The 13,751-nt window shown below is 36.6% G+C and overlaps 1 protein-coding gene across 1 annotated transcript in view; it reads right to left on the bottom strand.

The window, feature by feature from the left end:
• Positions 1-13,751, bottom strand: part of LOC111051701 — a 79,027-nt gene that overhangs the window by 65,120 nt on the left and 156 nt on the right. Inside the window, 5 exon segments of the mRNA XM_039438519.1 lie at positions 608-773; positions 2,129-2,408; positions 4,702-4,964; positions 7,141-7,334; positions 8,553-8,796. Of these exon segments, the coding sequence (XP_039294453.1) occupies positions 608-773; positions 2,129-2,408; positions 4,702-4,964; positions 7,141-7,334; positions 8,553-8,789 (1,140 nt within the window). The 5' untranslated portion in view covers positions 8,790-8,796.

The following is a 13,751-nucleotide window of genomic DNA, read 5'->3' as shown; positions in this document are numbered from 1 at the left end:
CAGGGTGTTTAAGATTCAAAAGAAGGCACTCAGATGTATAGAGAAAGTGAATAGGTTAGACTCTTGTAGGCCTTTATTTAAAAAGCTTGGTCTATTAACTGTGCCATCTTTGTATGTATATGAAGTTGTAATGCATGTGAAAACGAGTGGTGTGATCCAGAATTCAGATGTTCATGAGTATAATACGCGAAACAGAGCAGATTATCATATAATGGGTCACAATAGTAGGTTATTTGAACAAAAACCAGATTATATTGGTAGGAAATTTTATAACAAGCTACCTCAAATCTTGAAAAGTAATGATGATTTGAAGATTTTCAAAAAACAAATTAAAAAATATTTAGTTGATAGAGCTTTTTATAGTGTTCAAGAATTCCTTTCAAACCTAAACTAGGTTGAACTACTTAGTGTTAGAATTATTATGTAATAACATGACTTGTCTTATACTCCATGACTGGAGTCTTTAGGACGTAATCTTAAAAAAAAAAAAAAAAAAAAAAAAAAAAAAATTCCACTGACTATATAAGGTGGTCTCATAATAGCCTAGAAGATTTTTAATAATCTTCAATTATCAATAATAAAAGGAGAATTGAATGAATCAACTCACCCCCACCGAAGCAGTAGCTGTTTCGACCTTGACTTTGACCTTGGGTTTACGTGAGGCGGCAGGAGCAACAGCTGATTTTACATGATGATGGTGATGATGATGATGATGATGTGTGTTCGAATCCCGTTCAGCTTTTATCTGGAAAGGCTTTCTGTTCAGCTGGCACCTGAAAAAAATTTTATTGATTAAAAATTTGAATCAATAGGTATTTTTTTCTGACATTAATACAAATTGACAGTAATTAATACTTTCTGTCATAACTTTGCTATACTGGAAGAGCATGAATTTGTATAAAATATAATTTATTCAAGTTAAAACATCCTGTGGAGTCTACTACATTCATAAAACAAGATAGTAGGTCTAGTTTAGGAATTTATACGATTCAAGCTTTTTTATTTCAAACTTTTGCCGGCCAGATAGCTGAGTTGACTAATGCGTTGCACCCTTTAGCCTGCTAGTGCTACCTGGTCGCGGGTTCGAATCCCATCGAGTAGGCATGGACGTTTGGTCATCTCATAAATCACCCTCGCATTTCCCATTACCCACGCACAAGCAAACAGCTCATGTAGGCATCATACGCAATATAAAATATATGATACAGTATCACCACACATAGTACAGTACCATTTCAAATTCAAATTTTATTTATTCAAACTCACAATATTTACAATCAGAATCAATTATTAGAAAAACAAAAACACACAGCTCAGTAAGATAAGAAATAATTAATAAAAGATTAATAAAATAAATACTGGTATGTTTTATTAGAAATAAATTCGTGAATTGGAACAAAAAATACTACTTGCCGGAAGTATACAATACTCCACGTTTGCAAGTAGGAATGAATATCACTTCAATTAATTTCAAATTATTGAATAGATGGAGAAAGAAAAAGAAGAGAGAAAGAAAAGACTAGCAACCATTCACTCTCACATTCACTCAACTTGCACACTTTTCAATAACAGCTCATCTTACTAATGCTTATTTCAAGCCACCAAAATTACATTTAAACTAAGAAATAACATTGAATAAGGATTCTAAATGGTCAGGCATAAGACCTCTGAGCCATCTAAGAATTCTTTTTTTGAAAACAAGTTGATTGTGAATCCTCTTGATTTCAATTGGGATGTTATTAAAAAACTTGGGGCCAAGAAATACAAACGATTTCTGGAAACAAGTGGTATATGATTTGGGAAGTCTCAGTAAATCAGCTGTCACTCTCCTTGTTTGATAGCTGGGGATATCCCTGAGCAACGCATGACCACCGTTTCCAGACATTACATAGAACATATACTGGTCCTTGAACACATACATGATATATCTAAGAGGCAAACATCCAAGACACTGAAATAGAGGAAAAGAATGTTCATATCTACCTCTTCTTTTTAAACTATCTCAACTTCATACACAACACTATGATTTGATACATTCGCTATCTGCTTTGTCGAATGATAGACAAGGTTTGCAACACCATTGTCAATGAAATACAGCTATTATAAAGTGGAGTTTACTACAGTTTACCTGGAGAGGATATCGTTGAAGGTGATGCCGCGAGTCTGCATATCGGGATGCGCGTGGTTGGCTCGTCTGCGGCGCTTGTGTTTGGCGAGCATGTGACGATAGGCGTCGTCGCTAATGTCGAACGGGTTGTGCGCAGGCGTGACGCGCGCCTCCAGGTCGAGACCGGGACCGGGTCGCGTGCACAGTGTGGAGGTGACCACTGGCAGGTCGGGAGACAGCGATTGCTCCAGGTGGGCCAGATGGCGCCGTTGTCGCTTGTTCAGGCCGATCGGGGGACCCTCTGAAAACAACAAACGAATTAGTATAGAATATCAATAATTTTTTCCATATTTATTATTATTACTATAGCATCTAATTAGATTAATAATTCTCTGACATACCTCGGCCCGAAAATGTAACAATAGCAACATTTGCTGATGACACTGCAATTTTATCAGCTTGTGAAACTGTAAAAGACTCTACAGAGTCATATACTATGTTTATCTACATTATGACAGATGGCAGTCAACAGAATCAATATTTGGACATAGCTGTGACAAAAAATTAATAAATTTCATCTTAACTTCACAAATAAGCAAAGTGGAATAATGTACCCTACTTCAACACTGTAGAATATCTAGGCATGACGCTAGATGCCAAGCTTAAATAATGGAAGGAGCATGTAAAGAGGAAAATAGAAAAACTTGAAATCAAACTATTCAAGAGAATGTACTGGCTGATTGGGAGGACATTGAAGTTTTCAATAATTTAAAACAAATTGCTTATCTTCAAGCAGATTTATTTTTATTTAATCATTCATTCATACAATAAGTACATCATAAAAATTCCCAAGCAGTTGTGGACAAAAGGAATATCAATAAATTAATTGAAGAATAAAATTAAATGTTGTAAAAATTTAATATGGTAATAGTATCTTACGTCACAAGGACGGGAAGGGGCCTTTTGCAGGCGAGAATGATGTTTCTAGTCGAGGCGTCAGCCGAGACTAGAATTTCATTCAAGCACTGCAAAAGACATTCACATCCAAGTAACGTACACTATTTTTGTCATAATAATCTAAAGAAGAATAATTGAGAAATAGAAAGCATTACCAGCTTGTACCTACTACATGCATTCTATAAACATAATGAATGAAAAAGACTAAGAAATTGTCAAAAAACCACTGATTTATTGATAATTAGAAAAAAAAACTATAAACATAACCTAGTTTGCAAATTCAGAATCAGGAATTTTGTGAATGTTGACAAAACTTCCACCTGGAGTGCTGAAGGTGGCTTTTTGTAGCAGTTTTGCTGTTCCTATTTCAGAACTAGGAAACATACTCGACTGTAGAGAAAACATAATGGTTCCATTACAGTAGAGTATACTGTAATGAGAATCATATGTTTATTTGTTCTGCATACAGCTGTTTACCGGAATGATTTCATCCATGGAAAACAGCTGAGATTGAATGATTATGACAAAAAAATATATATTTCATTGTGTAGGTTGTTTCCATTTATTATAAAGGAAAACTATTTTGAGTTTTTAATGCAACTATAATCCCTATCATCCCTGTGTTAAATTGTGGCCTGATTGGCGAACTAGGCTGAATTAGAAAAAATGTCGCCATGCGCGCTTCCGACGTTTTATAAATCCCCTCCACCTACGTGCTGCTAGCGAACAGGCAATAGTGTGATATAATATGAATAGATAAATAAAAAAATAAGCTGTTGTTTTAGGAGTAAGTTTGAGTTTCTTTTCAAGTTTTAAAATTTTCAATTATTAATACAGTATTTTTCAGTTTTCAGTGATGATTTAGTGAAGTATTCTTATTTAGTTTGGTTTTCAACTTTTCTAAATTCTAATTTCCTAGTTTATAAATATTTTAGACTCAAAATTTGACAAAAATCATGAAGTGTAAACATAACCTATTTTTGGACAATTTCTATCTAAATTTGGGAAAGGAACAGTTTTGGGCATTAAGCCTGTTGTTCCTTTCCCAATCATTCATAGTTGAGAATGATATTGTATGTAACAATGTATAAATTAGTTATTTGTGCAACTAGTGCGCAAAGTGACAGTTTGCTGCACCGAAAGAAACGTTTACGCCCGAGCCGTAGGCGAGGGCGGAATGGTTTCTTGAGTGCAGCAAACGAACTTTGCGCACGTATTTCACATTAAATTTTTCCTACAGTTACCATTGAATATGAAAAGTGGGTAATTATGAGTAAAATTGCCTGAATAATGTATGTGTGTTTGAATGGCGAGGCGGCTGTGTGGTGTGTGGTGTGTGCTGTGGTGGCACTGTGCTGTCGTTGTCCTTGGTTATAATATCTACTTAATAATTAGCGCGTTGTGCTTCGTTGCACCTCTGCTCACTATAGCAGCCCACTCACTGTTACCAACTTCATTTTGATTTTGCTGCACTGGTGCTCCATATAACCTACTAACTATTTTGCGTTGTCATGCTGCAAATCTGGAGTACGCAAAGTACTCACTTTGCGCACTAGTGCGGAAAAGTGATTCTTTGCAGCCTGCAATCAGTGCACAAATGGTCACTTTTCAGGGTATCTGTAGGAAAAAATAATTACCTGGGTAGTTCTCATCGTCAGAGCTGAGTCCCACCTCTCCCACCTCCTCCCTGACGGCGTTCAACTCCTGGAAGTAGCGTCTCTTGACCCGCTGCTCCACGGCACTCGCCCGCTGTTGCGATGCGCCAAGCAACACTTTGCAATCCGAGTTGCGCAACATAGGTTGCCCGAGGTTGCCACCCTTCGACACACTCTCCAGCAACTTGTGTCGCGACACTAGGATCTTCCTCAGCGTGCGAAAGTGGTAGCGACGCTGTTGTTGTCTAATAAACAAAAATTGAGAAGGAAATTTCAGTTAAAATGAGGATTCCCACACATACAACAAACAGTCTTTCCATGAGTTTTCTAATGAAGAGAATCATATTATACTATGTCCCCTGTGGGTTGGGGGAGCTTTGAGTCGATCATCGTACTCAAGAATGTGTTGAAAACCAGAATTCATCCATGCTTGTCGTAGGAGGCGACTAAAATGGACCTCATGGCAACTCCAGAAAATGCCTTGCCTTCAAACCCACGGGATCTGCCCCATCAGGGCAGTTTCGGAGGGGCAAAAAGAAAACCCAAGAGACCAGAGATGAGTGAAACTCCAGACACAAGTGGGAGTCAAGAGGCTGAGTCGAGGGTGGCCGGGCGCCGGGCGCCCTAGAGGCAGTTTGGCGTTCCCTCTCTCAGCGGAATGACCTATAAAAAAGGCCAGGAGTGGAACTCACGTAGGTCACGAGTTTGTGGGTGGAAAGGCTAAAACTCACCACTGCTCAAAGAAGGGCGGCCATTTAGGCAAAACTTCTTGGGAGAGGTGAGGCTTTTGACCCTGCGAAGTTTCGGAGGGGCAAAAAGAAAAAACCCAAGAGACCAGTGATGGGTGAAAAACCAGGCACAAATGTGGGTCAAGAGGCTGAGTCAAGGGTGGCCGAGCGCCCTAGAGGCAACTTGGTCACCCCTTCCTCAGTGGAAGGACCTACAAAGAAGGCCAGGAGTAGAACTCACGTAGGTCACGAGGACTAATCAGTCTGGAGAGACTGCCAAGCATATCACACTGGATTGCGTCAAGGATTGCAACCAGGTGATGAATGGAATGATAGTATAGAGAAAAACTTCTGGTTCTTGTAAAGGACACAGGTATTGGTTTGCGCAACTAACATACTACTTGGGAACACAATAAGTTTCGGTTGACGTGTGGGGTTCTTTGAAACTTTGAATCCTTGAATCCGTCCCTTCAAAAACAATAAACAATACTATAGTGAGGTTCACGTTAGCGTTGCCGATTCTCTACCTTGCCACTGCCTTCTATAAAAGAAAGCTGATGCCTGTCTGATGTGATTAACTGTTCATCTTTGTTTGAGGAAGAAAATTAAAGAGGAAGCCTACTTTTAAAAGTTGTGCTTTTGCATCATGTTATAATGACAGTGGAGAAAGATAGAAGAACAGCGTTGCCGATTCTCTGCTTTGCCACTTCCTTCTATAGAAGATACCTGATACCGGTGTAATGATATCTGATGTATTCTCCGTATATCTGATGTAATATTAACAGAACTGTTCATTTTTGTTTGAAATAATAAACTCTATTTTATGCGTCAAGAAAGTATATTTTTCAACGATTAAATTAATTTTCATGATTAATATTGAATATTTTGTTAATTATATTGTTGAAAAATGATCTTACAACGTTGTGTAACTAGAAGAGGATAGCGCTATATGCTTTGTCGAATGATATACAAGGATATCAACACCAATGTTAATAGACTACTGCCATTATAACGTGGACCTCACTGTAGGATCTTCCTCAGTGTATAAAGCGGTAGCGACGCTACTATTGTCCAACACACAACAATTTGGAGAAAAATGCAGTTTGTAGGATGATTCCCACAGATACAGGAAATATTTTGTGAAGTTGAGATCTTAAAGACAACCTATTTCTGACTATGTGTAACCTTATATAAATTTGGGAGAGGAATAGCACAAGGTAACCTTATTTTTCCTCTCCCTAATCATTTCTCTTCATTTTTGAATAGTAGCGCTCATCGAACTTCCATCTAGCTGTTTACCCTGTTGTCAATATTTGCAGTAGCAGAAGTCTTCGGGGTGAATTACAGCATTCAATTTGGATTTTCGTTTAATAATAATAATTAATTCATTAGCATTTGAATAATTGCAATATCTCAGTAATTTCCATTTGTAAATTATATTACCTTTGCTATATTTTTATAAAAAACACAACTATTACTGAACATTTCTCCCATTCTCAAGTGTCGAAATGAGCTATGTCTGATTGGTTTGAATAGCAGAACAGTGCTTGATTATCGCGTTTAGTTTATTTCTCTCTCTACCTAGCTCTGACTATCTCTTCAGGACAGAGAACGAACTATAGGACTATAGAACGTAATTTCTCCTTTCTTATGTTTTTGATTACTTTACAATATATCTAATATTTGGACTTACTTGTACTGACGATGTTGCACTTTCTTCAAAAGAGTGCGCATTTGACAAATGTCGGGTCTAAAATATCCGGCCTGAAGGTTGCGGTGAAAATCCACCAGGGGACTCCCAAACTTAAAGTTTTCTCTGTTAAACAGTCTTTGGCAGGTAACTTCTTTTTCCATTTCATCGTTCTCAGGAAAATGCGGTAGAAAAGTCTGGAATCATGGAAAAATGATATGAATAGATGTAATATATTTATTTCCACAAAATAAGATTTCAAAAAAGTACCCAACTTGTGCAAGTGTAAGAAATAACTAACTTGTAAATTGGTAATGATAATGGAATATAATACATTTGAAAGAAAATTCATCACTTAAACATATAAATCATGTTTTTGGCCACACGTATATTTAGCATCTGATGCAAATGTGCTGCCCATCGGAGCCGCATCAAACTTATGTGGGCCGATAGTGGGGGTTCTCTATAGAGTGTTGCTATCTCTGCATTTGGTCCATATATTCTTTGCAAAATCTTTCTCTCAAATACATTTAACAGGTCTGCCGCAGAAACATCTACTTGCGTTTTATTACTTTCCTTGCCCTATTACCATAGGTAAGGAAACCTTACCATGAGGATCCGACAATAAGAAATTCAATTCAAGATGGCGGAAAAAATGGCAGATGATTACTAAAAAAAACATGTTTTTCATGGTTTTCTCAAAAACTGCTCTAAAGATTTTCTTCAAATTTATACCATGGATAGCTATTTATAAGCCCTATCAACTGACATGAGTCTCACTTCTGGGAAAATTGCAGGAGCTCCGTAATATTCTTGAGAAAAATGGCGAATAGGCCTAATCACTAAAGAACCATGATTTTCACTATTTTCACGAAAACGGCTCTAACGATTTTCTTCAAATTTTTCAAAATTTTCTCAAAAATGACATGACCGATTTTTTTCAAAATCATACCCTGTATAGTTATTTATCAGCTCTATCAACTGGCATGAGTCTCCTTCCTGGGAAACTAATTGGGGTCCACCCCATCCTTGAGAAATGGACTTGATAACCTCCTTCTCGTGCATGAGGTAGGTAGGTAGAGCAGTTTATAAAGATAACACATAACTTAGACGAGATATTTCATCTGTAGAACAGCTGTTTTGACGACTCTTAAAAAAATCATCGAATTTCACAATTTACACTTTAGGAAAAAGTACTCTGAAAACAATTATATTTATACACATATACAGTAGTCTGATAATACAGTAGTTTCAAATAATATGTTGCCGACAATTGTCATTATGTTATTCACCTAAATTATTCTCGTTTAAGAATGAGGCTTACAGTTCAATGAGCAAGGAAAGTTGTGTGAGTGTACCACACCAGATTTTTTTTCAATTTGAATGTTTTATAACCGATGTCGATAAGTTCTTACCTTCAAATGTTTTCTGTGTTCATCTGATAAGCTCTCCCATAACTCTGGAGATAACAGCTGTTTGAATACTTCCGGGGACTCGCAAAGACCTTGAGGTAGTAGAATGGTGGAATTGCCCAGGAGGGCCTCCTCCATTCGATCAGCCTCATCGGAGTCATCCGAACAGGTCGATTCGGTTTCCCCGTCCGACGACGAAGCCGTTGTCGACATATTGCTCCAACTCATGGATGGATCCATCGTTTCTCTAAAAAAAAAATTATTAATATTTCCACTTTCATCAATTTATTCTGCTGTAATTGAGGAGTTTGGTCCCACAAGGTGTCAAACTATCAATGAGGTAACTGAAAAAACTTCAATGAATAACAACCAAACACCTTATAATAACTCCTGCTTCATCCATAATCCACACTTGTGTGGATTTATCATAATATTTATCACCTTTATCATAATATATTATAGAATATATAAAATACAAAAGCTTGGTCCCACTCAGAAAATGTTCAAAACGTTTGTCAGTTTGGTTGTATTTACACTTAAGCCGCATTTCGATTATAAATTGAGGTCCACGTTATAATGGCAGTGTTTGATTAGCAATGGTATTGCTATCCTTGTCTATCGTTTGACAAAGCAGGTAGCGCTATCCTTTTCTAGCTCCACAACGTAGCCAGATCGGATTTTATCAATGTAGAAATATTCTCAGCTATAATTTATTATTCAACAAAGCGGATAGCGCTATCTCTTTCCCGCTTTACTCTGTTGCCAGATAGTCTTTTAACAATGTAGAATTAATAATTAACAAAATATTTCATATTTATTATGAAAATTCATTATAAAATTATTGAAAAATATAATTTCTTGCTTAGCAAAATATAATTGATTATTAACGAGAGCAGTTAATATTACATCAATAAACCTGTACCAGCTACCGCCTATAGAAAGCACTGACAAGACAGAGGATCGGCAACGTTTTTCTCCTAGCTTTCTCCACTGCCATTATAACGTGGACCTCACTATTACGCAACTCAAATCACTAAATCACGCAACTATTTAGATGTCAGATCCAAAAACAGTGACCATTTTTAATAAAACTTCAATCATCACCCATAAATATATTCATAATTATTATTAAACGGAAATTCAAATTAAATGCTGTAAATCACCCCTAAGTATTCTTCTACTGCAAATATTGACATCAGGGTAGAGCTAGATGGAAATTCGATGAGCGCTACTATTAAAAATTAATTGTCAGCCCGGGAATCGAACCCGGTACCTCCTGATTGCTAGTCAGGAATGCTTACCCTTACACCAAACTAATAATCTCTGGATAGCAGCGCTCATTTTATACTATGGAAATTATTGAGATATAGCATTTTTCCAAATGCTAATGAATTAATAGGAATAATTATGCAATATCTCAGTAATTTCCATCTGTAGATATATTCACACTAGAATATGCGTTGTCACAGCAGCTTTCTGACGGTTCTCTTGGAGGGGACCTCAACCAACAGTTTCACACCAGGAGGCAGTTTGTTTTCCAGAAGGCAATTTCAAAATAGAGATCCTGTGATTGGTGAAGTTGTCATTCATTCATTCATTCATTTATTTATCGTCACATTACATCAATTTTTGAGTAACACTCATTTGACTGGTGACATGTCAATACTAGAACAAAATTATATCTAAAAGACTTAGTTCTAACTTCTTAAAAGTAAAATAAATAAATACACTCTATGATGTATCTCATCAAATTCACATGGAAATGAAAGTCACAAAAAGTTAAGTTACACTCTACAGCCCCTTTTCACAAATTAAAATTCGGCAGCAGAGTATAGGGCTTTCTCTACTAGCATTTTTCTGACTGTTAGTTTGAATTTGTTTATTGAATCTAGATTTCTGATGGCTGCAGGTAATTTATTAAAATAACGTATTCCAGAGTAGAATGGAGTTTTTTCTAGAGCTGTGTGTCTATGTACTGGAAAAGCAATGAGACTACTATTGCGTGTATTATACCCGTGATTATCTGTGCAAAATTGAAATTTATCTAAATTCTGTTTAACAAAAACCAACAATTGATAGATATAAATAGATGGTAGCGTTAGAATGTTTAGGTTTTTGAAGAATGCTTTGCAAGAATCTCTTGATCTCAATCCACAAATGACTCTTATTATTTTTTTCTGGATTATAAAAATTTTACCGCTATCAACAGAATTTCCCCAGAAAATGGTTCCATAGCTTAGATATGAGTAGACATATGCGTAGTAGACGGCCAATAGGGTGCTTTTGTCTAGTGAGTGAGAGAGGGTGAGAATTACAAAATAAGCTTGATTTAGTTTTTTTGCAAGGACCTGAATATGCTCCTTCCAAGTAAAACTCTGATCTATTATAAGTCCCAGGAATTTTGTTGAAGAGGACACTTCAACACTGTCTTCAATTATTGGAAGATGTACTCTGTTCACTGCTGTTTGATTACGAGCAGAGCTAAATTGAATAAGATGGCTTTTATTATAGTTTAACGATAGACCGTTTGCTTCAAACCACTTTGACATTGCTGACAGTGCACTCTTCAATTTACTTGCAAGAGTGATGTGATCGGGGCTTGTTGCCAGAGCAGTTGTGTCATCTGCATACATAATTAATCTTATATCAGGTGCAGCACTTGTCAGATCATTAATATATACTAAGAAAAGCAAAGGTCCTAGTACGGATCCTTGAGGGACTCCATTTGGGACTAAAGCATATGAAGAAGATTTAGCGGACAATTTATCTCTCACACATTGTTGCCTGTTATAAAGGTATGAGCTGAACCATTTTAGAGCGGTGCCATGTATTCCATAATAGCTTAACTTTTTCAGTAATATCTCGTGATTCACACAATCAAAAGCTTTTGACAGGTCACAGAAGATGCTAGCAGCATGTTGCGACCTGTCAATCGCATGCGACATAACCCTGACAAATTCATAAATTGCACCTACAATGTCCTTGCTCCTACGGAAACCGAACTGATTCTCATTAAATAATCCATTATTTTCAAGATGAGCAGTCAACCTGCTTGCGACCGCCATTTCATATACTTTTGAAAATACAGATAGTATTGCTATGGGTCGAAAATTTCCAAAGTCCTGTGGGTCTCCCTTTTTCAGAAAGGGTAGCACACTGCTGTACTTTAAGAGATCGGGAAACACTCCATATCTAAAAGACTGGTTGACTAGGAAGGTTAAGGGTTTAGCCAAGTTTACAATACATTTCTTTAAGAGGAAAGGAGGGAACTCATCCCATCCAGGTGCCTTTGATGCCTTCATTTTTTCATTAGATTAATTATTTCATGCTCTGTGACTGGATTAAATGAAATGAGAATATTATTTGTTTCTGGTTGCTTTCTACAATAATCAAGAGCTGCATGCATGTTGATATTTAGATTGAGTGTTTGGCAAATATTAGCAAAGAAGTTGTTGAATGAGTTCAGTGTGGTTTCTATAGGAGTTTTTTCAAATACTTTAGATAGATTCAATTCTTTAGTGTTTATGCCTGTTTCTTGCTTAACAATTTTCCACGCCATTTTTGTCTTATTGTCAGAATTTTTTATTCTATTGCTGTTGTATATTATTTTCGCCTGTCTAATACATCTGTTCAATATTTTTTTATACTGTTTCACATATTCTCTGAATTCAGAGCAGTCACGTGATCTGCCTTGCATGTGTAGCTCCCTGGCCCTGGCACATGATCTACGTATTCCAGATGTAATCCATCCCTTATCACAGTTGAGTAATCTTTCTTTTGTATGAGGTTTTCGCGGGAAAGATTGTTCAAAATATAAGATTACCATTGTGTGAAACTTATTGTACAAAATATTAGGGTCGGAGATAGTATCACTCAATTGAGTCTCCTGGGGACATCCAACAGCTCACGGTGACTGGTGTTGTGGTAGAGAGTACGGGCAGCCAGAGAATGATGTCCTCTTGACATACACTAAGCACAAGAGGATTTAATGCTGATGAGACACTGGCGCTGGTCAACATTGGCCTTCATTGGGCCAATTTGACGATTCCCGCAGCCCTGGCTGCTGGTGAAGATTACAGAAGTATCAAGGGCCAACATGTCGCTGCGGCATTATGATTTTCATATCACTCTTTTGCACCCTTAAGACATCAGCAGCTTCTGCTGAGAGGTCCCACAGGATTTGCCGATAAGAGCAAACCATAGATGATTTGGCAATAGAAGAGAGCGTGAAATATCATCACAAAATACCTCTCAGTTAAGATACCTCATATTGAGTAGCAGGAAGCATACGCGGGAGAGTCGACTGGTCACCTGCTGTATAATATGACTGCCCTAGCAGAGTTCGCAGTCTAAGACAGAAATCTTTTGTAATATAATAAGGGAAAGAATTGCCTACACACTTACTAGATAGGAAATTCACGAATGACGCTTCATCACATCTGAACTACTGGACTGATGAGCTTGAAACTGTGCATATCGATTCTCAATATACCGAGGATGATTATAGGCACATTTTAAATTATTGAAGATTTTAGTAACACCAATTAGACCCTTGTAGAGCATGGGTTACCTGCTAGTATGAACTAAAGCACAGCAAATACAAAATAATACAGTTTCATTAAATTTAAAAATATTTCCCAAAACTATGAAAGTAGAATGAACATCTTCAACTCAAAATATAACAAACAATTATGCATAAACTAATTAATTACAGTAATGGTAAAATACAGCAAAGGTGTCCTAATGACCTATTTGAGGTTAGGTCTAAGGTATTTCAATTAATTACTATTTATGAGCTCTTACCTCAGTTTATATTATGAATAACAATTAATTGAGACAGAAGTATTATTATTTATTTCAACTGAACGTGTATTAGTGAAGTTTTCATTCATGAAAAAGGTCACAGCATACTTTGCAAAGTTATAGCAGGTACTACAGTACAGTACTTAGTACATACTGAGTTGATAGGTAGTTTCTTTACTTAAATATAAGAAATTCCTGACATAACAAATAATGACAATCTGACAAAAGAAATAAACAATGTAAGAGCTATAAGTTTCATTGTAGGAATGCAATAATTAAGGTCAAAATCACGTACAGAAAGTGAAATATTATTCACAATTTTCAAATAAGAGTTTGAACTTTGAATACCGGCTATGTTCATTGGTGTAAGTGGCGGTAAAATTATGATATTTAATTTTA

Source organism: Nilaparvata lugens, chromosome 11, assembly GCF_014356525.2.
Source record: "Nilaparvata lugens isolate BPH chromosome 11, ASM1435652v1, whole genome shotgun sequence".
Taxonomy (NCBI): domain Eukaryota; kingdom Metazoa; phylum Arthropoda; class Insecta; order Hemiptera; family Delphacidae; genus Nilaparvata; species Nilaparvata lugens.
This window is presented reverse-complemented; position numbering and strand designations above follow the sequence as displayed.